Source organism: Panthera leo, chromosome C1 (genome assembly GCF_018350215.1).
Source record: "Panthera leo isolate Ple1 chromosome C1, P.leo_Ple1_pat1.1, whole genome shotgun sequence".
NCBI lineage: Eukaryota > Metazoa > Chordata > Mammalia > Carnivora > Felidae > Panthera > Panthera leo.
The window spans coordinates 24,935,192-24,961,707 of record NC_056686.1 but is presented as its reverse complement, the minus strand read 5'-3'; the positions used below and the strand labels follow the sequence as shown (position 1 = coordinate 24,961,707).

General features: G+C 53.5%; 1 protein-coding gene across 4 annotated transcripts in view; it reads left to right on the top strand.

Annotated features, from left to right (window-relative positions):
• Positions 1-25,852, top strand: part of TRIM62 (tripartite motif containing 62) — a 30,999-nt gene extending 5,147 nt beyond the window's left edge. For 3 of the 4 annotated variants that reach the window (XM_042951669.1, XM_042951668.1, XM_042951670.1), the window contains exons 3-6: positions 7,722-7,817; positions 12,676-12,932; positions 13,757-13,872; positions 23,559-25,852. In XM_042951669.1, the coding sequence (XP_042807603.1) occupies positions 7,722-7,817; positions 12,676-12,932; positions 13,757-13,872; positions 23,559-24,109 (1,020 nt within the window). In that variant the 3' untranslated portion in view covers positions 24,110-25,852. Of the gene's footprint in view, positions 1-390; positions 668-7,721; positions 7,818-12,675; positions 12,933-13,756; positions 13,873-23,558 lie in introns of those variants that run through there. The other variant, XM_042951671.1, reaches the window with a different exon arrangement.
• Positions 25,853-26,516: the final 664 nt, after the last annotated feature.

Genomic DNA, 26,516 nt, shown 5'->3' with positions numbered 1-26,516 from the left:
TATACATGTGTACATGCGTTCCCCCCTTTTTTTCTTTTCACTGCTAAGCACTGGACCGCAGAGCAAAAGGGAAGGAGGGATCCCCATCTCAGAAGGGTTTGGGGCTTCTCAGCCAATACTCATTGGGCCCTAGCCCACTGCCTGGGACTATGCTAAGCGCTTTTGTTATATTACCTCATTTAATCTTCAAAACACCCCGTCAAGTGGGTGCTGTAATTTGCTGCTTTTACAGATAAAGAAACAGGTTCAGAGGAATTCAGGGCCTCGTTCAGTCACCCAGCTGGGAAATGGCAGAGGCAAGATTAGAAGCCAGTCTGACTGGGCCACTCATGGCCTCCAAGCTGCCTCTGAGGGCCAGGTAGTTGTCCCCCCCGCCCCTCCCCGACACTGCCTGTCTTTGTATTTCAAGTAGTCAACACAGGGTCAGGCTAAGGACACTGTGCCAGCTGATGCACCGAGGGCAGGTGGCTGGATGTCATCTTGGTCAGACGTGCATCCGGCTCTCTGGCCTGAGACCTCAGCTCCCATGCCTCCAGAGAAGGGATCGCATTCAGTCCCAGCCACCCCCTCCAGGCCTCATGTGACCACTGGAGCCTTTCCCAAGGCCTCTGTCATGCCAAAGGAGACGGTGCTGGATCAGCCTTGGATGGGAGCCCTGATAAGCTGGGCGTGGTGACCCAGAGATGCAGCCACAGGGGGACAAAGAGCAGGGTCAGGGGACAGGGTTCAAATCCTGACTCCAGCTTCTTCTAGCTGAACGGAAGGTACTGCCTTCTCTCATCCTTTCCCAATGTGGGAGAGTAAGACCCAGACCGTCCACTTGACGTGCAAAGAGGGAGAGAGAGTTGCTGTCTACCCAAGCAGGTAACAGATGCGAAGTCACTTTATTTTGTGCCGCGGACAGGGTGTTTGTGTCCTGGGGAAGCAGCCTCTGCCATTACTTTTCCCAGGAGAGGACAGGATTTATGTACAGACAGCAGCCTCCACAGGGGCGAGGCTGGCAGTGAGTCAAACCCAAGGCTTGCTGTTGGCATCTCTGCTTCCCTCCTCACAGGTGTCTGTGGGCCTCCAGGAATGCCGTGTTCATCCAGGACACCTTGGCTAGGCACAGGCCACAGTGTAGAAACTTGAATTGGTGGGGGGGGGGGGGGAGGGGGAAGGGCAGGACATTTATTTTACAGAAAGCAAAGGATCTGGTAGGGAGTGACAACAATGGAAATAAGAACAACTCTAAAAAAACACTAGCCAAAGTTCGTCAGGCACTTGTTGTGTGCTAGGTGCTATTATGGACAGCAAATCCTTTTTCCTTTCCCTACTCCTTGTGTGGGACTGGGGCCAAGCACCGTTTCACAGATGAAGACATGGAAGCTGAGAGGGGCAGTGACTTGCCCAAGATGTAGTGGGTGTGGGAGGACGCGAGACGGACGTAAGTAGGAGCCACGAGCCGGGACTCAGGCTCCGGTCTGTCTGGCTCAGAGCTCACCCTCCTCACCAACATCCTAACTGCCTCAGGGAGCACCCGAGTGGGGAAGGGCCTCAGAAACCACCCAGCTCCATCCCCTCCCTGCCTTACAGAAGGGGACACTGACTGCTCCCCAGACTCAGTCCAGTATTTACATGGCATCATTTACCCTCTGGACTTTGAGCTCCACTTGGACACTTGGGATGGGTGTGGAGGGTTTGAAGAGGGGTTCCATCTTGAATTCAGGGATTCATTCAATAATTCCTCCCGTCATTCCTCCTGCTGGGGGCAACTGAGGGCCAGGCCCCATGCTGGGCCCAGGAGAGAGCTGTCCCCTCTGTGGTTCTGGGAGACAGGCCTTTAAGCTTCGAGGTCACGTCCCAGGCTCCTCTGGCTGTCACGGAGAGTTGTCCAGGCCTCTGTGAAGCTGACAGTTGAGCGGAGTCCTGAGATCAGAGAAGACATTACAGACAGAAGGAATAAACACACCCACGGCCACCATCGCCTGGGTGCAGAGTGTCAGGGGCAGGTTCAGTGCTTTGGCTGGCACGGTCACTTAATCAGAGCAACCCTGTGAGGTGGGTCTTAGTGCCCTGTTAACAAGTGAGGAAACCAAGGCTCAGAAACTGGGTCTACTGCCACATAACCAATAAGTGTGGCTACAACTGGAACTCGGACTCAGGGTCTCAGACCAGGGACAGGCACGGAGGCGAGCAGGTGGTTAGCTGTGGTTGGAGGGAAGGGTGTATGGGGCGAGGCCAGAATGGGAAAGTGAGGTTTGCCTGGCTCAGAAAGGAGTGGGCCACCATCCCCCACTCCAAGGAGCTTGGATTTGTTCTCGAGAACAAATGCTAGGGATTTCTCATCTCGAGATGCTAGGGAGCCAGGAACAGGTTTGAGCTGGCCGCTGGGGCCTGGTCAGGTCTGCATTATGGGCAGTGTGCAGTTGGAGGACTAGGAGAGCCTGGGGGCAGGAGGAGCAGGCCAGGAGGTCTTGAGAGAGACTGCGGTCGGTTGGGTTGGTTGGTTGGACCGGGAGGACCGGGGCTCAAAGAGAGAGGACATACAAGAGTTCAGAGCTGTCAGGAGAACAAGAGCATCAGGGGTTCTAGGCATAGGGGAGGGATGGGGGAGAGGAAAAAGGAGAGGCAAGTTCAGTTTGCCATGTTAAGATTTCTGGCGTCCTTGGGTCACAGCAGGAGAGGCAGCAATACCGGAGCTCAGAGGAGGGGAGGGGCCTGGGCACCTGCTTGTGCTGACACCACCCTGGCCCAGTGGCTCTGATCCCCATTTTACATATTAGGCTCTGAGAAGTGGGCCCCGAGAGCGGAAGAGGTGATCTGCCTAAAGTCACACAGCCGGGATTCAAACTTCAGGTTTTTCTGATGCCAGAGCTCATGCTGTCTCCACTGGGCAGCTCAGCTGGGTGACAGGGATGAGAAAGGTCCTTGAAGCCGACAGGAGACGGCTTCCGGCAGCAGCTTTGTTTTCTAGGCTGGGGTGACCCCACGGGAGGGGAGATCTGGCCTTGGGAGCATATGAGCCCTGGCTCTCTGTCCTCCCCACAGTTGCTGCCCCAGTCCTGGCCTCTCCAAACCTATGGGAGCCCAGAGCCTCTCAGCTGACATTTGCATAATTGTCCACCAGCCCTGACTCTGCTCCCTGTCCAGTGGAAGGGGTACAGAGATGTGGCTCTGCCCTCTGACGTTTGTCCCTCCTGACTCCCCCCTGCTCTGATGGGGCCTTCAGAGTCCACCTCCGCCAAGCTGACCTTCAAGGGCTCCTCCACCTCCTATTCGGGCCCCAGCGAGCCCCGCTGGCCTTTCCAGCTCGTGACTCCACCCACCTGTCCATACCTAGCTCCCATCATCCCCAACTGCCCCCCCCCCGACTTCCTGCACACCACCATGTGTGCCCCTACCCGACTAGTCTCTCCACCTGGGATGCTCAGGCCCCACCCAGGAGATCTGAAGGAACCCTGCCCATCCGTCCATCTTCCCTGGGCTTTCCATCAGAAATAAACCCTCTCCTGGCCGCTCTGCCAGTTCTGACTCCCTATTTCACATGTAATTGGGATGATTATGATGAGGGTGACAACAATGAAGAGTGACTGAGTACATCCTGTGCGTCCTGTCAGGTTATGAATTAAGTGACCTAATCCTCCCGACCACGGAGCCGGCACTGGTATTAAGCTGCACTTTACAGATTTGGAAATGGGGCCATGTGACCTTAGGCAGGCTGTCTGACCTCTGTGAGCCTCTATTTCCCCCTCCGTGAGACAGAGATGATAAAGGCACGAACCTCATGAGGTTTGTTGTGAGAATTAGGTGACCTGTGCCCCATGAGCCCAAACCTCGCCTCTGCCCTTCTCCAGAGCTATAGTCCTACCACTCAAGAGTTTATCAACAGCTTCCTGTTTTCTGTCTCACTTCTGCTGGCAGTCAGTTTTCTGGTTGGTTCTCCTCTGTCAAGCTGTGTGGCCGTGGGTCAGTCAGTCCTTTTCCTCGGACCTCAGTTTCCTGTTAAAGAAATCTGGAGGGTTTGGCCAGATGGTTCCTGGTGCTCCGCATCTGTGCTGAGACAGTAGCCACTGGTGACGTGTGGCTATTGAGCACTTGAAAATGGGCAACCCAATACCTCCGTGCAACTGAGGAACTGAGTTTCAGGTTTATGTAATTTCAAATCATTTTCATTTTAATAGCTACACGTGGCAAGTGGCTGCTGTATTGGACAGTGCAGGACAAGACTGAGAGATAAGGCTGGAGAAGAAGTTGGAGCCAGTGGTGAAGGCCTTGAGTGCCATGCTCGGGCTTTGTGCCCGTCTTCCCAGACAACATGGAAATCCTGCAGTGGGGTAGGAGGGAGAAGCATGGACAGATCTGTCCCGTATAGCAGTCACTCCAGGGGCACTTGGAGAATGCAGGGGCGGAGAAGAGCCTAGGGTCACAGTCCAGAAAAGCAGGGGTGAAAACCAAACCAGACGCAGTGGGTGTAGAGAGGAGAGAACAGATTGCAAGCCAAACCTGATGACTGATCGCATCGGTTGGTGGACAGTGGCAAGGATGACTCCTTGATTTCTCGCTTGGATGGCAGTGGGGGTGGGGGTGGCCTTCACTGAGATGGGTCCATGGGAAGAGCAGCAAGTTCGGTCTATTCCAGCATTCTCTGCCATGGTAACGTGTGTGTCTCTGTCTTCCCCCAACTCATGTGCACCCTCCTGAGGCATCATGGGTTGGGACTTGTCCCTCATCCCTCTGCCTGTTGCTGACACAGCACGATGTGGGCCCAAGGAGGCCTCCGCACGGGTTTGGAATGAGCAAAGGAGCGTTCTGTTGTCCTGGGGTCCAGGAGGAAGGGGCAGGCCTGTTCCCCTTGTTCCTCAGCCCTGGAAGCAGGGAGTGATTTGTCCAAGTTCCTGGGGTGCCCTCAGCAATGTGAGCAACTCCGCCTCCAGAGCAGTTTTCTGAGACTCTGAGAAGCCGCTTGCGGAGCTGAGTGTCATGTGGACCCGAGTCTTAAGTGAACCCATGAGGACACCAAGGCAGGGGATCGGCATACCCGGCTCATCCCTCCGATTATCTGCGTGTTAGCCACATCCCAAGCCGGCCAGACCCGGGACTGTCAGGAAGGGCCCAAGGAGCGATCATTCTTTGCACTTAGGTGAATGAGATTTGTCTGCTCCAATGACTCAGATGCGCATGGACCTGTTAGGAATGACTCTTGGCCATTCGTAACAGACACCTGACTAAGCAGCTGCAATTAGATGGTACGCTGCTTCTCTCTTGTGCTTCTCTCTCCCATAAAATGTGCCTGGAGGAAAGGCCCCCGGGGCAGCGGTGTGCTGGAGCCAGCTTGCTCTAGTGCCTGTGAGTTGACTGTGCCTGGTGACCTCACATTGATCCCTTGAAATCAGCTTTGGTGGGAGTATTTACACCACAGAAATTGGCCAACACTGTAAATCAGGGCTTTTTTTTGGGGGGGGGGGGGGCAGCTTCCTAGCTCATCCCTGAGCAGTGCACCCCACAGTCATCAGGGACCCAGGCTCCTTCCTCCTCCTACCCCTCTGGTTTCAGCTTGCGACTTCCGTCTTTACCCGAGTGCCAGCCATTATGTTCTGTGTGAGCTTTCTGCCATCACAGCCCAGGCCGCTCCTGGCTTCCTGTCCAACTCCTGTTTCCGAGGCTGGCTCTTCCTCACCCTGTGGCTGTGTGTCATCTCAGGTGGCAGCTCAGAGGAGAAAAGCCTTCCCTGACCACCCTACCCCAACTCCCCCCTGCCCCCCACCGCCCCACCGTCCCACACTGCTTTATTTTCTCTAGAGCACAGACTATAATCCTTAATTACCTGGTGGTTTTGTTATTTCCCTTACTAATTATCTCTCTCCCCCACTACACTGGAGGAGCCCTGTGGGCATGGACTGTCTGTCTTGTTCTCTGCTGTATCCCCCGTGCCTCAACAGTGCCTGGATATAGTAGTTGATCAAATATTTGTCACGTGAATAAGGGATAGGAAGCAAAGGTAATTTTGTTTTCTGCATTCTTCCTTTAGGGAGGCATCATGATCATCTTCCCATGTTGCTACCTAGTCTGTAAAGTTAGTCGGACTAGATGTTTTCTGAGGGCAATGAGCTGAGTGAGTGGGAGGGAGGCGAGGGTGAACAGGTAAGTCAGCTCCCTGGCATCGCTCGCAGTGCAAGGTGACTGGGAAAACTGGGCCCTGCTCAGAGGCTTTCATCCACAAAGCAAACTTCCTTGAGCCCCATCTTAGTGTCGGGCTGTTGATGCACGCAGGGGGTAATAGAGCGGGGAATAGTAAGGGCCCCCCCGTTGGACTTGGGCTAATATGGGGATGGATGCACTAGGGACAGACAGGAGGACTAGTTACGATACAATGGGCTAAATGCCCAATAAATGCAGACAGCTGGACCTGTACTGGGGATGCGCACCTCAAACCACATTCATTCATTTGACAAATATGTATTGAGGCCCTACTGTGTGCTGAAAACTCTTCTAAACACCGGGGATACAACAAGCTGGACAAGACTCCTGCCCTCATGACAGTCACATTCTGTGGAGGAGACGAGCAGTAACACACTGTCGAATAAGTGAGCAAAAGCATCTTGGGCAGCAGAAAGTGCTAGGAAGACCACATAACAGGATGTGGGTGTAGGGGATGATGCTGTACGTGGGGTGGCCAGGCAAGACCTCTCTGAGGAGGCGGCCTCTGAGCTGTTACGTTAATGACACAAAGGGACGGGCACCAGAAAATCTGAGTAGAGTGCACTGGCCAGAGGAGGCAGCAAGGGTGAAGTCAGGAGGCTGAGACCAGCCTACGATGGAGCAGCAGGAAGAAGGCCACTTTGGCCGGATGGGAGTGAGGGGAGAAGGGCGGTGGAGACAGCCGTGGGACTAGCGTGAGGCGCGTCATTGAAGCAGTCACCCCCAAACTCAGTGATCGAGATGGAGAAGACTTAATGCAATTTTTAAAAAAATCAACATGAAAGCAAAAAGCCCCATGATGAACAAAATATCAACATTTTAAACAAAAAACCAGATCACTAGCAGTGTTGTGCTGAGCTATCCTGGAACCTGAGGCAAAGGAAAAGTCAGTACTGCTGATCCTGTCCTTATCTGAAGTTTCGAGATGTTGTGTTTTATGGATTTTTTGTCGCTGTTTGTCACGGGCGTCATTACTATGGAAGACGTGTCACCTCATCTCGAGATGATGGTCTCCAGAACCAGACTGCTTGAGTTCCAATTATGGCTTTACCCTTACCTGCTTAGCTGCATGCTTTCAGGCCAGTTTCTTGACCTCTCTGTACCGATTTTAACGTCAAAAAATGGGGCTAATAGTGCCTACCTCTGTGTCATTCCGAGGATTAAATGACCCAATGCAAGCAAAGGACTGAGGACAGCGCCTAGCCCACACTGGACGCGTTAGCCGTAACAGCGGGCAGTGGTACAGCCTTGGTACCCACGGAAGGATTCTAAGCGGGGAGTGTCTGCCGGCAAATCAGGCTGGGGCAGAATATATGTGGAGGCGGGTTGGAGACAGGAAGACCACAAGCTCCTAGGATGGCTAGGGAGGCGGCTGTTGCAAAACTCCACGTGAGAGATGGGAAGATGAAAGCAGCCTGGATATTGGGAGACTTGGGGGTTACTGAGCTGTGCGGGGAGGAGGATGTTGGGCCAGGTCTGGGGAGCGCGACGGCGGTCGGCCCCGGCTCTGGGTCACCCATCCCCGCCTCGTGTTGTTCCAGAGGGAGCTGAAGGAGCAGCTTCAGGCCCTTCAGGACAGCGAGCGGGAGCACACGGAGGCGCTGCAGCTGCTCAAGCGACAGTTGGCAGAAACCAAGGTGAGCCAGGCCTGGGCGCAGGGGCGGGTCCTGCGGGGTGGGCGGGGCGTGGGGGCGGGGCCGTCTAGGAAGAGGGGGCGGGGCGTAAAGGTGCCAAACGTATTCTGAGAGGGGCTGGGGTGGGGGTGTGGAACGGAGGCTGGGGCTCACCTGAATGTAAACGGGACAGGACCCATTCCCAGGACTGAGGGCAATGATTTGGGCTGGTGCCTGGCTTTAAGGGTAGGGCTCTTTCTCCCTTCCTGCCCTGGGTGGAAGGTGAGGTGGGACCAGGGACCCTCAGGAAAACTCCCAGTCCTGCAGGGCTGGGAGAATGTACCTGGTCTCTTTTTCCTCTCGCCTTATTAAACACGCCCACCCAGGGGCACCTGGGTGGCTCAGTTGGTTAAGCCTCCCACTTGGGTTGAGGTCGTGATCTCATGGTGAGTGGGCTTGAGCCCCAAATGGGGCTTCGGATTCTGTGTCTCTGTCTCTCTCTACCCCTCCCCCGCTTGTGATCAGTCTCTGTCTCTCTCTCTCTCTCTCTCTCAAGTAAATAAATAAACATTAAAAAAAACAAAACCACGCTGGCCCATTGCCAGAGGAGCCAACCCTGAGTATGGGCCCTCGAAGCCCTCCTGATGATTTGTGACCCAGCCTTTGTATCATCCCCCCTCTTAAACTCGGACAGTGGGCCAAACCCTCTAGTCTCTGGCTGCGGTGGTTTGAAAAGAAAGGCTTCTTCTTGACCTGAGAAGGAGGCCCTGGATTCTGATCCAGCCACTAACTCACTGTGTGACTTTGGCTAAACTGCATACTCTTCTGGGCCCCCAGTCTTCCCATCTGTAATGGAGACTCTGCCAAGGTCTTTGCAGCCCTGAAGTTCTAGATCCCGTGGGCTCCCTCTGAGTTCCCCCCACAGATGTCTCACCAACGGGACAAGGCTTGCTTTGATTTCTGCCCTTTCTGGGACCAAAAACTGGCGGCCAGGCCCAGCTGCTAACCTCTACAGTGATTTCAGCCTGGCCCCACTCACTAGCAGGGGTGCAGCTGCCGGCAGCAGCTGGAGCAGAGCCTTAGGAATTTTCTGGGCCTCTGAGGGGTCAGCCTGGGGCCCGAAGAGGCCATTGGAGATCCAGATCTGTGCCTCGGCTTGGCCACCAACTCGTGTGGGGTCTTGGGAAGGTCATGACAAACATTTCTTCAGAGAACATTCTGGACTGCCTGCAGGCAGGACCCTCAGCAGGCAACAGATGAGAACAGTTAGAGGACTCTAGCCTATTTGCCTCCCACAGCCTCAGTTTCCCCATCTGTCCGGTGGTTCAGCACCTCTCAGGTGAAGAGAAGGTAATGGAAGCCTCTGTGTGAATGAGAGCGGAATATTATGGTCTGGTTTTCCCCCCAGCAATCTCTTCTCTCCACTCCCCATTGTTTTTCTCCACTGACCTTTTCCTCCCCTGCTTTCCTGTCCATCTGTCTACCTCTGGGGGGTCCTGTGGGGCCAGCTCCCCCTCCAGTTCCCCCAGCCCTGCTTCCTGTCTGGACTGGGGTGTTTATACAAGAAATGCCTATGGATGCTTTGGAGGTCATATTTCACCTGGTGCCTGACTCGGCTTTCCTGCAGAGCTTGCCCCTCCAGTGGCCCAGCCTGAGGGCCTGTCTGATCTCCCTCCCCAGGCCCAGTGTTTTCTTTGGTCGGTCCTGACCAAGTGACGCATTCTTGGCAGGGTATTTTTCTGAAGCAGCCCCAATTCCTCCAAGCCCCAGTGTATTCCCAGGGATGTGGTGGGCTGGGGTACGGGCTACTTTCCCAGCCACAGCACCAGAGGGACTGGGGGTGGGGTGGGGGTGGCTCTGCCCTAGAAAGAAACTAGAATAAACGGGGCACACCGGTTGAGTGGAACCTTTCTCTGTGCGGGTAATTGTGTTTCCCATTCATTGTTTCACTGAACCCCGCGGAATGTCATCTCTATGACAGCAGGACTCCCCAGAACCTAGCACAGTGCCTCCCACACACAATCAGTAGTTGTAGAACAAGTGAGTGTGTGCGGGGGGTTGGGGGGGAAGCAACTTTTGATGGAGGAATGTTATCTCCATTTTATTGGCAAGGAAACTGAGGCACAGAGAGGTTGAGGAACAAGCCTAAGGCATCACAGCTAGTAAGTGGCTAGTTGGCAGCTTACTGTCCAGTTTTGTCAGAACCTAGTTCTGGCATATTCCAGGCATGTGCTGGGGTGTCCTCAGCAAGATCTATGGCTTTGTGGTCAATAGGACAGGTAGGCTGGGAGGGGGGAGGACCTTTCAGGGACAGCCTTGAATCACGTGTGGTGGCTGGCTGTCACTCCGATGTTGTTCTTTTGAGCTGACCTCTCCCTGCCTGTCTCCCTTTTCCTACCCATCTTCTTTCGTCCTGGAGACACTAGCCCGTACCCTAAAAAGAAGACAGAGTCTGCACTCAACCTCTGCAGAGCAACTTTTTGCAAGACTCTTTCCCCCTTCACCTCTCAAGCAGGTTCTGACTGCCAGCCTGTGCCAGGCCCTGGGATGGGCACAGGAAGCGCAAGGCTGAAAAAGACGTCATTCCTACCCCCGGGGGGTTCATCCACTAGCTGGAGCCACATAAAATGTGAGACTGTGTATTAGGAATATTTACAAAATGCTCTGGAGACATTTAACTATTTAACTGCCTGAAAAAGTTAGGGAGGATGTCACCGAGGAGGTAGCTTTCAAGCTGGGTCTTGCAGGATGAGTAGGAGTTTGCCTGTTGAATAAAGAGTTTGTTGGGGGTGGGGCCCATTCTAGGCAGGTGTAATTACAATGCAGTGGCACTAGAGAGGTGAGCTGGGGTCAGATTGAGGACTCTGAATGCCAGGCTAAGGAATCGAGTGTTTTACTAGTTATCAAGGAGCCAAGAAATGTTCCTAAACACAACATTGGCTTTGACCCACTTTGCACATCAGAAGGATCACTCTGGCAGTGAATTTGTTGCCAAAGACCCAGAGTTGACTTGCGGACTGAGAGAGTTGGATGGGCTGTAGGATCCCAGGAGTATGTGTAGTTGAGGCAGGTGGAAGGATGAATGTGGTGCTCAGGAGACACTCAAGACCATGGCTAAGGACACGGGAGCCATCCTCAAAGCCATGGGGTCAAACAGGAAGGAGGCCATGTAGGTGAGAATGGAAGGAGCTGGCCCAGAGAGAGCAGCCATAGAGGTGGGAGGCAAACCAGAACCTGCCGCCGGTAGAGGGTGGCCAGTGCACCAAACACTGTCATAGAGGGGTTGAGAAGGAGCCGGAAGGGGTGGCCGTGGGATTTGGGGGTCCTTGGAGGGCAGCAGCAGATGATGCAGGAAGGGCAGGCCCCGTCACCCCCGCCGTGACCCGCACAGAAGCCTCAGGGTGCAGGAAGGGGCTCCGGGAGGCCACAAGCAGCCTGGCTGTTCATCCCCAGCTTCTCCCCCGCCCCCTTTGTCTGCCTGGCGCTCTGGGTGGGCATGCGCGGGGAGGCTGGCCCACTGCCAGCACTTCTTCCTGCTGCCGCGACAGGAGGGAACTGGCCCTAATTGAGCCTTTGTTGAACCTCCCACAGAGTCCTGGGCACTGAACACAGCGGGGTCTCTGACTCTGTGAACTCCCAGCCAGAATCCCACAAAGTAAAATTGCAGGGGCAGGTCCCACACGCTGCTGCTGCCTGGCCACACTTCTGTATCCCGTGTTGTCCTGACTCCGGCTGCTCCCCACACCCCCGGTTGACATCCTGCCCCTCCTTCGGGCCCCAGCTCAGAAGCCATCTCTCAGTGAAGACTTTTAGGGTGTGCCTGTTAGAATGGATCCCCTTTAATAACCAGGCTCTTTTTCTGCACTTCAGACAATGGCGTGCATTTTGTGAACATGCCCTTGCTTAGTCTTCACCAGAACCCTGCGACATGGTTGCGTTACCCCTTTCACAGAGAAGAAAACAGGCTCAGAGACATTAGGCAACCGAGGTTTCCACAGCTAGAGACCCAGAGCTGGGATTCTCACCCAGGCTGGTGGGTACCAAAGCCTGCGCCCTGCACCGCTCAGGCCCCTCCTGAGCCTGCCAATGCCCGCGGGAACAGAGAAATGTGCAAGTCCAGTCTTGCCTCCTGTGATCGTGGCTTTTGCCTCCAGCTCTTGTTTTTCAGCCAGGGGGTCTCAAGGATGAGCGACCGCCAAGGTTTGCCCGGCACATTGCAGTTTATAAAGCTCTCTGCCATCTGTGATCTCCTTGTCATCTTTGCTTGAACCCCATGTGTGATTTTTTAAATTTTAATTTTATTGTTTGTTTGTTTTTAAGACTCCATGCCCAACATGGGGCTTGAACTCACAACCCTGAGATCAAGAGTCTTATGCTGTACTGACTAAGCCAACCAGGCACCCCTGAGTGATTTTTTTTTTTTTTTTTTTTAAAGAAAGACCTCACTGTATCCTGGACTGAACTCAGCGTCTTTTCCTGCCCCCCTGTTCTCCCCCAGCTTCTCTGTCCCTCCCACCCCCAAGCCAGAAATCTGGGCATCATCCTCACACCTTTCTTTCCTGTACCCCTACAGCCAGCCTGTCAGTCACCGGGGCTAAAGAGACTGCCCCCAAATGTCTTTCAAGCCCGCAGCCCCTCTAGTGCAAGCCTCAGTCACCCAGAGCACTTCATGAGTGTCCTGATGGGCACGTGGAAGTGTGTGCCATCCCCGGCCATGCCAGCCTGACATGCCATTGCACTTTAACAGCTGCCGTTCCCACCACGGAGTGTGCCCTTCCCCACCCTTTCCTCTCGCCGTGCCAAGGCTCTCGGTTTCCTCTTCTCTCCCAGGGGTCACCCCATCTGCTCCCCCTGGCATAACCCCTGATGACTGTCCCCACAGTCTTCCACCAAAAGCTTGCGGACCACCATCGGTGAGGCCTTCGAGCGGCTGCACCGGCTACTGCGCGAGCGGCAGAAGGCCATGCTGGAGGAGCTGGAGGCGGACACGGCCCGCACGCTAACCGACATTGAGCAGAAAGTCCAGCGTTACAGCCAGCAGCTGCGCAAGGTGCAGGAGGGGGCCCAGATCCTGCAGGAGCGGCTGGCCGAAACCGACCGACATACCTTCCTGGCTGGGGTGGCCTCCCTGTCCGAGCGGTACGTGCCCGCCACCGGCTGCCTTCCCCAGACGGGCATCCCGTCCCCAGCCTGTGTGGGGAGATGGCCCTGGAGGCAGATGGGGTGGTTAGCAGAGAATTCATTCACTCACATCTTCATCAGACAGTTATGGGGCATTGGCTGTGTGCCAGAGCCTGGTCTAAGGCTTTCTGCGTTTCTATCGTTCTATATGTAATAAGTAGAATCATAGAATATTACTTACAGTACAATGTTATTTATGTTATAGTACAAGTACATATTATAGTCTTTATAATAACATTGATATTATTGATAATAAATAATATTTATATTATTATAATCCTGTTAGCTCCCTTGCTGTCATCTCCATTTCACACGTGTAGAAACAGGCACAGAGAAGCCACGTCAATTGGCCGAGGCCCCTCATCTAGTATATGACAGAGCCAGGATTCAACTCCAGGTCTCTCTTGTCCCATCGCCACCGTTAGAAATAATAACACTTAATTATCGGTCGGTTGATGATCAATACTGACAGCTAACATCACGTATTTGGTGTTGACCGTGAGCCAAGCACAGTGATAAGCATTGTACATACATGACGCCATGTAATCCTCACCACAAGCCTAGGAGGCAGGTGCTATCATAGCACCCATTTTAAAGATAAGGAAACTGAGGCTAGGAGAGGTAGGAAGTGGCGCAAGCAGGCACTTGAACCTGGGGCTGGCAGACTTTAAATACACGGCCTTGCTCCCTGTCAGCTGCCCTGAAGGTGGCTGTGGGGCCCCCCGTGTGTTGGGACAGAAATCCGGCCCCCAATGCAGCCTGCTCTCCTGCTTTCCTTCCAGGCTTAAAGGGAAAATCCATGAGACCAATCTGACTTACGAAGACTTCCCGACCTCCAAGTACACAGGCCCCCTGCAGTACACCATCTGGAAGTCCCTGTTCCAGGACATCCACCCAGGTAAGGCCCTTCCTGCCAGTTACCAACAGGGCCAACGAAGAGGCGAGGGTTATCCTGGGCAGGAGCTAAGTGGGGGGGGGGGGGGGGGGGGGGGGGTAACATCCCAGCCCAGCTGCCTGCTCTAATCACTGCCTGGGGGCAGGGCAGAGGGATGAGAAGAGTTTCTTGCTGAGCACCTACTGTGTTCCAGGGCTTGTGCTGGGCACCTGCGTAATCACTCAGCTCAGTGAGTCCTCATACAACCATGAGGTCGGTTCCATTAGTGTATCCATTCTCCAGATGAAGAGACTGAGGCGTTGGACAGTTCATTCATCCATCCTATACATTCAGCACATATCAAACCCCCTGCTTCACACCACGTGCTAGTCTAAGTGTTGGAGATGTAGCCGTGAGCAACACAGGCAAAAGGTCCCTGCCTTTGTGGATCTTACATCATAAGGAGAGAGAAAATGAAAGTAAATAAGTAAATTCCATAGTTCATTAGATAAGGATAAAAGATAAGGAAGGGAGCGAGGGGATGTTGAGGTAGGATAGAGATTTTAGGTGGAGGACCCAGTTAGAAGACCTCACCGAGAAGGAAGCATAGAAGTAAAGGCCTGGGGGCAGCTGGGAGGCTCACTCAGTTGGGCGTCTGACTCTTGATTTCAGCTCAGGTCGTGATCTCACAATTTGTGGAGCTGAGTCCCACACTGAGCTCTGCACTGACAGTGCGGAGCCTGCTTGGGATTCTCTCTCTCTCCCTCTCTCTCTCTGCTCATTCTTTCTCTCTCTCACTTCCCCGACTTTCTCTCAAAAATAAATAAATACTGAAAAAAAAAAAAAAAAAAAAGAAGTAAAGGCCTGAAGGAAGAAGGAGAGTGCTTCATGCAGGTTTCTGAGGGAAGAGTGTTCCTGGCGGTGGGGAGAGCAAGTACAAAGGCCCTGAGGCAGAGCAAGCCTGACATGTACAAGGAACAGTGAGGAGACTCATGTGGCTAGAGCAGAAGAGAGTAGAGGTGAGGAGGTCAGGGAGGCAGCAGTGGCCAGCCCGTGAGGGCCTACAGGCCAGCGTGAGAACTTCAGATTTCACGCTGAGTGAGATGGGAGCCGTTGGAGGGTTTGGGGACAGGCAGTGACGTAAGCTTAACTTCCTAGTGGCTCCCTCTTGCTGCTGGGTTGGGACCGGACTGAAGGGGATGGAGGGTGGAGGCTGGGAAACTGTGGTGGAGGCTACCACAATACTGCAGGCGAGGTGATGGTGGCTTGGAGCAGGGTGATGGCAGTGGAGGTAGAAAGGAGTGATCAGATTTAAGATATATTCTGAAGGGAGAGCCGACAGGATTTGCTAACGAATGGGAGAGAACTGGGGTGGGAGAGAAAGAAGACAAGGAAACTACAGCGATTTGGGCTGAGGTGCCTGGAAGGACAGAGCTGTAAGCGTGTGAGGTCTGCAGTACCGATGAGATGTCCAAGTGCAGGTGTAGAGAAGGCAGTTGGGATGACACGTGCAGTACAGGACAAGGGTCAGGGCAGTGTCGGCATCGCATGGACAGTATTTGATGAGCCTAGGTGAGATCACCTAGAAAGTGAGAGTGGAGGGAAGAGAGATGAAGTCACTCTAAACTTTGGAGCCCTGGGGCACTCCTAGAGGTTAGGGACAGGAGGGAGACCCAGCCAAGAGGACCAGGAAGGAGCAGCCAGAGAAGTGGGAGGGGAACCTGGGTGAGTCCTGGAAGCCAAGTAGAGAGTGGCTAATGGCAACAAAGGCCGCTAAGCCAAGTGAGAGAACCCGGAACTGACTGTTCTCTGGCAACATGGAGGTCTTCAGTGACAAGAGCTTTGGTGGAGCCACAGGGGCCTAAGCCGGATAGGAAGCTGTCCGAGAGAAAGGGACATGAGGCATCTGGGTGGCTCAGTCAGTTGATTTGATTTGGCTGAGCATCCAACTTGGTTTCAGCTCAGGTCATGATCCCAGGGTCGTGGGATCGAGCCCTGCATTGGGCTCCAGGCTGAGCGTGGAGCCTGCTTGGAATTCTCCCTCTCTCTCTCTCTCTCTCTCTCTCTTCACCCCCCACCCCCCGCCTTCACTCATGCTTGCTTGCACACGCACTCCTCTCTAAAAATTAAAAAAAGAGACAATGGGAGGGGAGCGAGTGGAGACAGTGCTTTCAAGGAGTTTTATTTAAGGGAAGGAGCGAGAAGGCGGCAGAGGCTGTTGAAGGTGGGAGAAGTAACAGCCTATCTGTGGGTGATGAGAAAGACCCAGTGGCAAAACCGAGGGTGCAGGGCAGAGAGAGGTGCTGCAGGGACAGCCAGGAGTGGGGTCTGCTGCTGCCTCTTCTGACAGCTCATCTTCAGGAGCCCAGAGGAGAGAGAATAAATGGGCAGCGGTGGGAGCTTGAGGGAACTCTCTGCCCATAGCCTCCCCTTTCCCAGCGAGGTAGGAAGCAAGGTCATCCGCTGAGATGATGATGGGCGAGAGGAGGTAATGGGAGGTTTGCTGGGAGAGAAGGTCTGAACAGGTTTCTAGTAGAGTGAGTAGACCCTGGGACCCGAAATCATACAACCTACAAAGGCACCACGTCCTTTAGAGGTAAGACAAGGATATAAAGGGGAATCCTCCCTCAGAGGTCGGCACTATTATTATCCTCATTTTTTCAGATTAGAAAGCAGGCACAGAGCTGTTAGGAACAGATGTCTGAACCGGGCGCTGAAGGCTGATGGCTTTGCCACTCCGGGAAGGCTGGGGCCTGGTGGTGCCTCCAGACTGTCCCCAGTGTGGGGAGCTGCATGGGCAAAGGCAGTGGGGGAGGAGCATGAATGAACCCAGGATGCTCATGATCGGGCCTTCCAGATAGGGATGGAGAGAGGCTGAAGGCACCACTGAGCGTGTGAATGCTGGACAGGGATGGGCGGTTGGTTCCCTGTAGGTGGCTGAGGACCACACTTGATGTATCAATACTGATTTCCCAGGAGTGAAGGGACAGCTCCTGGTACTTTTTTTTTATTAATTTTTAAAAAAAATATTTATTTTTAAAAAATTTTTTTAATGTTTATTTGTTTTTTGAGAGAGAGAGGGGCAGACTGCAAGCAGGGGAGGTGCAAAGAGAGAGAGACAGAGACAGACACAGAATCTGAAGCAGGCTCCAGGCCCCAAGCTGTCAGCACACAGCCCGACGTGGGGCTCAAACTCATAAACTGTGAGATCATGACCTGAGCCAAAGTCAGACACTTAACCAACTGAGCCACCCAGGCACCCCATTCCTGGTACTCTTAAATCTGGATCTGTGCCTAGTCTGGGGAAGGGCGCATTTTCCAGCAGACTGGGGGGACTCTGGGTTATCCTCTTGGGGTCCTTCTGGCCTCTATGTGCTCCTAGACGTGGAGGGACCTCCACACTGAGACCCAGCAGGATGAGGGCCACACATGGGTGAAACAGCATAACTCAAGGAGGCAAGAAGCGCGTCCCCCACCATTGACCCAGGGCAGCCCCTCGGGCGGCTGGTCTCAGGAGCTCTATCTGTCTTGGCTACCACCCGCTGCGTCCTTGTGACAGCTTAGAGAGGCAGTCCAGGCACCTCGGCCTGACGATCCAGGCCCTATAAGACCTGCGCCCTGCCATTCTCTCACTCTCCCTTCCACATCATACTCAGCCACACCGAACCATCTTCTGGTCTTAAATGAGCCATATTCTCCCTCCTCCACTTTCACACATGCTGCTCCCTTGTGCCCTCTACACAAACCTCAGGCTTTGATGACTAACTCCTACTCCCCTTCATGTCTTAGTTTATAAACACCTCCTCTGGGAAGCCTTCCTGGGTTTCTTCAGGTAGCCCTGCACTTTTCTGATCTCATTCTTTTGTCAATGTGTGTGTAGCTGTCTGTGTTGCTAGACTTTTAGCTCAGGGTCAGGCCTGGGTCTAATTCATCACCGTAGATCCCTAGAGCAGCCAGCACGGTAAATGTTTGTGGAAAAGTAAATAAAGAAATGAATGAATCCGAGTCTCAGCTCTGCTACTAGAATAAAGTAGGTACTCAGTAAGTATTTTTGAATGGAACTTGCCACACATCCTGAACAAGTCACTTCTCCTCTGAGCCTCAGTTTCCTCCTCTGTAAAATAGGGATGTTAGCCCCTTCCCAACTCCCTCACAAGTGAGTAAATGGATGTGGGAACTTGCTGGTTGCCCCAGAGCAGGGTTTCTCAACATCAACACTATTGACATTTGGAGCTGGATAATTCCTTATTTAGGAGGCTGTCCTGTGCATGATAGGATGTTCAGCAGCATTCCTGGTATCTACCCAACTAGATGCTCCCCTCCCCAGTTTTGACAACCAAAAATGTCTCCAGACATTGTCCAATGACCCCTGCGAGGCAAATCGCCCCAGTTGAGAACCACTGACCCAGAGAAAACTGCGTGGAAGAGGGGCTGAAGGAGCAGTAGTCTGTGCCCTGAACATCCTGCCAAGGATAGCGGTCCCTGGGGAGTTCAGAGACCCGTGACCTGGTTAGCCAGGCCCCTTCCTTTGTCTGTAGGGCCTGTGAAGTCACTATGGCTCCTCCGCCAGCACCAAGGCCCTTTATGTCCAGATGGGAGGGGCAGGCGCCCCCAGGGAACTAGCCCATGGATTCTAGCAGCTTCCTGCCTGCCCTGCTTCCAGTTTGGGCTTCCTATTGGGTCATCTGAGAACTCCATTTAGCACCTGTCACTCCCCTTGCTTTGGAACCTCCACTCTCTACCCACCACCCACCCCCTGTCCCACCCTTCAGCCGACATTGGAAACCCTCCAACTGCCTGGCCTGATTGTTGCTGCCCCCAAGCACAAACTTTCTCCCCAGCCAGACCAGGTGGCCTCTGCTCCCAGGACACCAGACACTGCCTGCCTTCTTTGCTTTTACCATCTGCCTCTTCTGGGCGGCTCGCCCCTCCCCCTGCTCACCTGAATGCAGTCATTTGTGGGTTCCAGCGTGCTCACCACCTAGCTGTGTAGCCCAGGGCAAATCACTGCCCTCTCTGGGCCAGTTTTCTCCTCTGTAAAACAGAGATGGAGAAGATGTGATTTATCTCCCAGCCTAGGGATAAGAATTAAATAAAATTATCTATTTGTGATAATAATCCTGGAACTTATTAAGAACTTGATACTTGTTTATCATTATTATAATGACAAATCAGTTGGTTCCTCAGTCTTGCTGAGCAGGCTTTCTGGAGCCACACAGAGGAAAGAACACGGTGTGACAAGGCTTTAACTCAAGTTCCAACTCTACTTCCACCCCAAGTGGCAACCTGAGCAGGCCACTTAACTCAGAGAAGTCTCCTTGGAGCCTCAGTTTCCTCTTCTGGAAAATGGGATGGTAACTTGCACTCCTAGGGCTGCTGTGGTATTCCCATGAACCAGTGGGTGTGAACGTGTTTCTCAAATGCCAGTATGGCGCAGAGGGGGCCGAAGAGGTGGGAGAACTGGGGCAGCAGATTATGTAAGGGCCTGGCCAGAGGAAAGAGCTGGCAGCGTCTCCTGTCCTATCAGGCTTCTGAAGGGTCAAGCCACTGTCCTTGAGAACAAAGAGGAACCAGCCATCTGCTGCCAAGTGATAGTACTTGACTAGGGGGTTTCTCTGCTGCTTGGGCCTGTGATGTGTGGTTGAAGATGGCCAGAACACATTTTCCTGGGGCCTCCACAGTCCATGCCCGCCCTAAATGCCTTTGACCTCGAGGTCTCAGGCTTAAATGGGCTGCTTCAATACCTGCTTTTTGTTTTTATAAAACAGTGTGTCAGGACCTAGAAAAGAGCTCTGATCTGTACTATAGTGAACCCCAGGGGACTGGTTTGTTTTGCTGAGGTCTGGCACTTCTCCCAAGGATAAAGGATGGGTGGAGGGATTGCCAGTCTCCACCCCGGACTGACGTCTCAGAGCGGAGAAAAGGTGTTGCTAGGCCCCCTTCTAGGTCTGTCTGTGGTCTGAAGGCTGTTACTCCTGCCAGCCGTCGCCTCAGGGAGGGTGGGAAGGAGGCCTGGAAGACAGAACCTCTGTTTATGAGGAGATGGGAGACCCTGGAGGTGGACCCCAGCCTGTCCTTTGGAGTGTAAAAAGCTTCTGAGAATCAGGCCACGCCCTATGCCAATAAGAATACCAGGCCCCGCCCCTAGCCCTGCCCCTGAGATGTGGAACTCAGCACCCAGTTATCAGGCCCCTCCCCCACCTAGTCCCGCCTCTACTGCCAGCACTGCCCAATGAACAGCAGACCCCGCCCCTAGGCCCACCCAATGAGTGGCGGGCCCTGCCCTCACCCAGTCCCCTGGGCTTCCAAGCTGAGGCTCCACGCCCAAGGAGCTGGCACTCTACGTAGTCAGGATTTCCTCTGCACTGCAGGCTCATCTTTGTGGGCCCAATCTCAGAACCACTGAGAGCCCACTTGGCTGCCTCCTGGAGCGCCCTCCCCACTCATCGGTGGCACTGGAAGTGGCCCACGTTGCCCCACATTAGGCTTGAGAGTCTGGGGCTGAGCCCTCCATCTGGTGTGCTAGTGTCTCCGCCCCTCCCCCGCCCCGTCGCACGGTCCTTCTGCCCTGAGCTGCAGTTCCTGCCTGTTGCTGACCTCCTAGATCATCCTGAGCACCACAGGCTCCCGCGTGGCACTCAGAACTGCCGCTGCCCACACCTTGGCTTTGTGCGTGCTCTAACCCTTCCTCTGTACACGCCTGAGTGTGACCCGCATTCCACAGCCGGGAGGAGTGGCCCATCTGTGTCTAATTAGATTTTTCTTTCCCTTACCTCCCTTCACACATAACTTCCTACACCTCCCTCCCACCTCTCACCTCCTGACCCCACTGTGGGAATTCCTACATTCCATGTGGCAGGAGCCTCTGGTTCTGACAGGCTGCCCTGTGACCGCTCGGACCACAGGGTAAAACATATGTCCACTGATCCAGTGTCTTCCTTCCCCTGACTCCCCCTCTTCCATGTCCCTGGATAGAGAATTGTGATTCCACTGACTGACCCCTCTATTCACAGGGCTAATTGTTTCCATGCATCCCTCTGAGTTCAAAGAACAGGAAAGGAGAATGTAAAATGCAAAACTAAATTTACTCCTAACGGAGCTCGTGGAAAGAGCTCGATGTAAGTCAACGGTCAGCTTTGTTAGTGGCCTTGTGAACGGGAGCACCAGTTCAGAAACTGGCTGTTGCTCCCTGTTGGTGACCGTTGCCACCACTGAGGCGTTTTATTTCCGTGCATGCGTGCAGCCAACAGAGGTGATAGAAGGAGGGGGTAAGGCTCCAGCCACGTGTAGTCATGCTCCTGCTTCACCAGATAACGAAACCGCCAGAGAGCAGGATGAAGAAATTGTTCGCTCCTGGGTACTGGCAGCAGGATTCCTTTTCCTCACCCTTCCTCGCCTCTGTCTTGCTCTGGCCTGGAAATGGTCATCCAGGCTCAGGAAGGCCACTTCCAGGTTCTCCATCTTCTGGTTGGGCATCAGCTCCGTCACGGAGGAGAGAGTAAATAGAACCCTTGACATGAGAGTGCATGAGACTCTGAGAGCCAGACCTGCTAAGCCAGTGTGGCCAGCCCGGAACAGGATGACCCAGCCTGTGCCACCTGTCCACGAGAACACAAGCAAGGGCCAGTTTAATTTGGTGAGCCTTTCTGGAAACGCTCACCATGCCTGTCTCTGTGCTGGGCACCGGGCGCACAAGGGACAGCCTATCTGCATGGTACACAGCCCTTACCCTCCTGGTGCAAATGGTGCAAAAAGATGTGGGCACAGAAGACAATACCCCTTATACAACCAGAACACAAAATTAAGGAATTTCAGAAGAAAGAGCAACCAGGGAGCAACCACCTTCCTGTGGGCAACCAGGAAGGCTTCTCACAAGATGGGCCCTGGAGTTGAGCCTCATGCAGAGGTGATTACAACAAGCAGGGAGGAGGCAGTGGAGGGGCAGTCCGGGTGAAGGTGTCGGGGCTGCGTGTGGTGGAAGTGACGTGTGACAGGTAGAGCTGGGGCTGGATTGCACATGACCTTGCTTAGTCCTCGCCCTGCCTTTGAGTGCTGGGTGACCTGAGATTAGTCACCTCTCCTCCCTGGGTCTCATTTTCCCCATCTGTCAAGTGGAAGAGTCGGCCTAGAATCCATGGTTTTCCGCTTTTTCAGACCTGTCACCTACATTTCATAACAAATAGTTTGCAATGTCTCAAAGGTAATAATAACCTTTCCACAACTGCACTATGTATATAAACTTGAGAGACGTATATATACAGGTATGTATATACATAGTCTGATGACAATGTAAAGGAAAAATAGAAGGAAATGATTTATAATAAAATATTGTGTATGCCAATCTGTACATGCTCACTCACAGCCACAGTGGAAAACATAATGAAGCAGTCAGGTGCTCACACCGTAGATGAAACACGACTGTGCCTCACATATGGTCCACAACAGGTAGGTTATATGAGTCAGTGGCATTTTTCTCAGACATATACTTTCCCGAAAAGTGAACAATTCTCAGCAAAGTTCCAAACAAACCAAGTTCAGTCTCCCCTCAGTTTACATGGTAGTAATACTCAGTCTGTTAAAACTGTACAAAATGATTTCCTTCCCGGGGCACTTGGGTGGCTCAGTCGGTTAAGCATCCAACTTCAGTTCGGGTCATGATCTCCTGGCTTGTGGGTTCAAGTCCCCCGGTAAGGCTCTGTGCTGACAGCTCAGAGCCTGTAGCCTGCTTCGGATTCTGGGTCTCTGTCTCTCTCTGCCCCTCCCCTGCTCACGTTCTCTCTCTTTCTCTCTCTCTTTCTCTATCAAAAATAAACATAAAAACTTTTTTAAAAGATTTCCTGTTTATACATAAAAGGGAGTTAAGTTGTAATTTTAGGTCATTATAAAAGTGATTTTTCATCCACATGATTGTCTGCTTGAGCATTTGAAAATTTATGGGTGGCAAAGGGGTCGTGGGACTTCCCTGTGCATTTCATTCAGGGCATTTACAAATTTTTTTAAATTTTTTTAATGTTTATTTTTTTAATGTTTTTTTTTATTTTTAATTTTAATTTTTTTAATGTTTATTTTTGAGAGAGAGACAGAATGCAAGCTGGGGAGGGGCAGAGAGAGAGGGAGACAGAATCCAAAGCAGGCTCCAGGCTCTGAGCTGTCAGCACAGAGCCCGACCCGGGGCTCAAACTCACGAGCTGTGAGATCCTGACCTGAGCCAGAGTCGGATGCTTAACCAACTTGAGTCACCCAGGCGCCCCTCATTCAGGGCATTTAGATGCATGGATCCCACCTACTGAGGAAACCCACACCCCACCCCACAGATTTCCTTATCCCCCAGTCCCAGGGTGATTACCAGCACCTGGGATAATCTTTAAGCTCTCTCAGTTCTGAAGTTCCCTAATTCTGGATTTCATTATGGTTTACTCAGCAAACTTTTGTGGGGTGCCCACTATGTCCTTGCCCCAGGCATTGGCAACGAACAAGCAGCCACAGCTTCTGCTCCCCTGCAGCCAGGCTTAAATCTGGAAGGACTTCAGCTATCGCCCTTCCATTTTACAGAGGAGGAAGCTGAGGACCAGAGAGGGCAGGCATCACATGTGTTCAGCATCACACAGCCTCCTGGGCACCAACCAGAACCTGGCCCTCGGGGAGACACCACAGAGTGGATCCCCAACCTTCTCTCCACTTATCTTTCCTCCCTCCTCTGCCCCCTGCAGTGCCCGCCGCCCTGACCCTGGACCCGGGCACTGCCCACCAGCGCCTGATCCTGTCCGACGACTGCACCATCGTGGCCTATGGCAACCTGCACCCACAGCCGCTGCAGGACTCGCCAAAGCGCTTCGACGTGGAGGTGTCGGTGCTGGGCTCCGAGGCCTTCAGCAGCGGCGTCCACTACTGGGAGGTGGTGGTGGCGGAGAAGACCCAGTGGGTGATCGGGCTGGCCCACGAGGCGGCCAGCCGCAAGGGCAGCATCCAGATCCAGCCCAGCCGCGGCTTCTACTGCATCGTCATGCATGATGGCAACCAGTACAGCGCCTGCACCGAGCCCTGGACGCGGCTCAACGTCCGCGACAAGCTCGACAAGGTGGGCGTGTTCCTGGACTACGACCAAGGCCTGCTCATCTTCTACAACGCCGACGACATGTCCTGGCTCTACACATTCCGCGAGAAGTTCCCGGGCAAGCTCTGCTCCTACTTCAGCCCGGGGCAGAGCCACGCCAACGGCAAGAACGTGCAGCCGTTGAGGATCAACACGGTCCGCATCTAGGACGGCGCAGGGAGCCCACAGGGGCCACCTGGGCCACGGCCACCAGCAAGAGCTCTGCCCAGGGGACAGAGCCCAGGACTCCGGTCCAGTGTAGCCCCCACACCCCGTGAGGCCTCGGGCTGGGTGTTTACCCTTCAGCCTCCATTTCCCTTCTATATTGGTGGTCATGCTCCATGATTCTTAAATGCCATCAGCATTGGTGTCCTGTAGTTCTGACCTTGATGGGGAGGCAGCTTTGGTCCCAGGATGTGACATGGCTTCTCAGGGCGGCCCCTGCCCAGCCCTCATCCCCATCCTCTGGGTGGCGGGGAGGGGGAGCTTCTCCCTGTCTCTCTCCTGCCCACATGCCCTGACCTCAGGATGTGTCAAGAGTGTTGCCAGCAGTTGGCAGCCTGAAAGATACATGAAACCCACTTATGCTTCCAGGTCTAAGACTTGCCTGGCACCCCACCGTGGGCCATTTGACCCTTGATCCCAGCCCACAGTGGACACAGGCTGTAGCTGGTCCTAGGGTTCCCGAGAACCACCTCTCCTTCTACCTCTGGACCAAGAGCTTTATGGTTCCTGTTTCTCCCACTGACCTGCAGGTAGAGATGATGCTGTGGCCTGTGGGAGGCACCCGGTCACTGAACCCACGTGTTACGGTCACTGTGCCATCAACTTCCAGCCCGCGGGTCTAAAATCAGGGTGATGGCACGCAAGGCTGATGCAGAGCCCGGTAGCCTAAAAGCAGCTGCAGGACACGCATCACTGGGTGATGGAGGTCTCCAGAGGCTTAAATAAGGGTCCAAACCGGCCTCTGTGACCAGGCTTAGGGTGTGGGGAGGCTGAGGGGAACAGTTGTCTCAGGCGAGCACTGGGACAGGCTGTTGGCTGGGACTTCCCATCAGGCTTGGCGTCTGTCTCAGTTAGGATCCTGTTGCAGAAAACAAGAGCTGCTTTAGCTAGTTTAATTTGACAGCATTTATTATCACATCCCTGATTTGCAAAATCATTGGAAGGGCTGGAGGAGCAGACTCCTTGCTGAATTTCCAGGAACAACTTGCGGCTCCCACCTGCAGGAAGCCACTGCATCAGGAAGCTGCTGACCGCAGAACTGTGTTCCCTCCACTGCTGGCCGGGCCGGCAAATTGGTGTCCTGAGGCTTGCCTCTGTCCCACTCAGTTTAGTTCTCAAATCCAAATCTCTGTGAGGGATACTGTTGGGGAAACATAAATCAGATCCAGAACTTTGGCGGCAAGGGTGCCTGGGAAACGTAGTTTTCTTTCTTCTCACTGCAGCCATGCAAAAAGGCCCGGAAGGATGTTTAGGTGTTGAACAAGCCCATCCACAGTTTTTGTCACTGGAGTTCACCTCCAGGCCTTGGCTTTGAAGCAGCAGAGCCTCCACGTGTCCTGCTCCGTGGCCCTGTCCCTGCCCGAGGGCAAGAGCCCAAGAGGTGGATCTATCCGCAGCACTGGCCGAATGTCTCAAACCTTCACTTCGCTCTCTAGTCCTGGAGCCTAGATTCTGAGCTTGTGGGGTCCCTGACCACCCTCATCCCAAAGGAGCCAGACTAGCTGAACTTGGGGGGCTCCCACCTCACAACTGCTGCCCATTGGGGTCCCCCGTGGGCAGGAGGAATCCTCATTCTCACCTCACCCCTTCATCTACCAGAAGCTGGGCCACCCCCCAGCAGTATTTTTATTTTAAATGTTTCCCATTTTGTGAGTTATGAATTTGTATTAAATTAAAGTTACAGAATGTCAGTGGTCAGTTCTATTCATTTTGACAAAGGCCTGCCTTTTCTGTCCCAGGTGGTATTCATGTATTAACATGGCTAATCCACAAAGCAAACCTACTGGGTATGTAATATGCCCACTTTACAGAGGTGGAAAATGAGGTTCAGAGAGAAGACATGACTTGCCCACAGTCCCAAGTCCATGCTGGGAAGCAGTGGAACTTGGATTAGAACAGAGTTCTAGGGGCGCCTGGGTGGCTCAGTCGGTTAAGCATCCAACTTCGGCTCAGGTCACGATCTCACTGTCCGTGAGTTCGAGCCCCGCGTCGGGCTCTGTGCTGACAGCTCGGAGCCTGGAGCCTGCTTTACAGTCTGTGTCTCCCTCTCTCTCTGACCCTCCCCTATTCATGCTCTGTCTCTCTGTGTCTCAAAAATAAATAAAAACGTTAAAAAAATTAAAAAAAAAAAAAAAAGAACGGAGTTCTAAAGCCAGCACTCACATCACAACTTACTTGTCAGGGAAGACTGGCAGTCTGCCTGGAGGAGAGGGTCATGGCAGCCTTGAGAGCAGAGGGGAGCTCATGAGACAGTGCCATGGTCTCTTGAATTCTATAAGAGTGCCTGGCCTTGAATCCGAGCTCCATTGCTGTGTGACTTTAGAGAAATGGCTTAGCCTCTCTAGGCCTC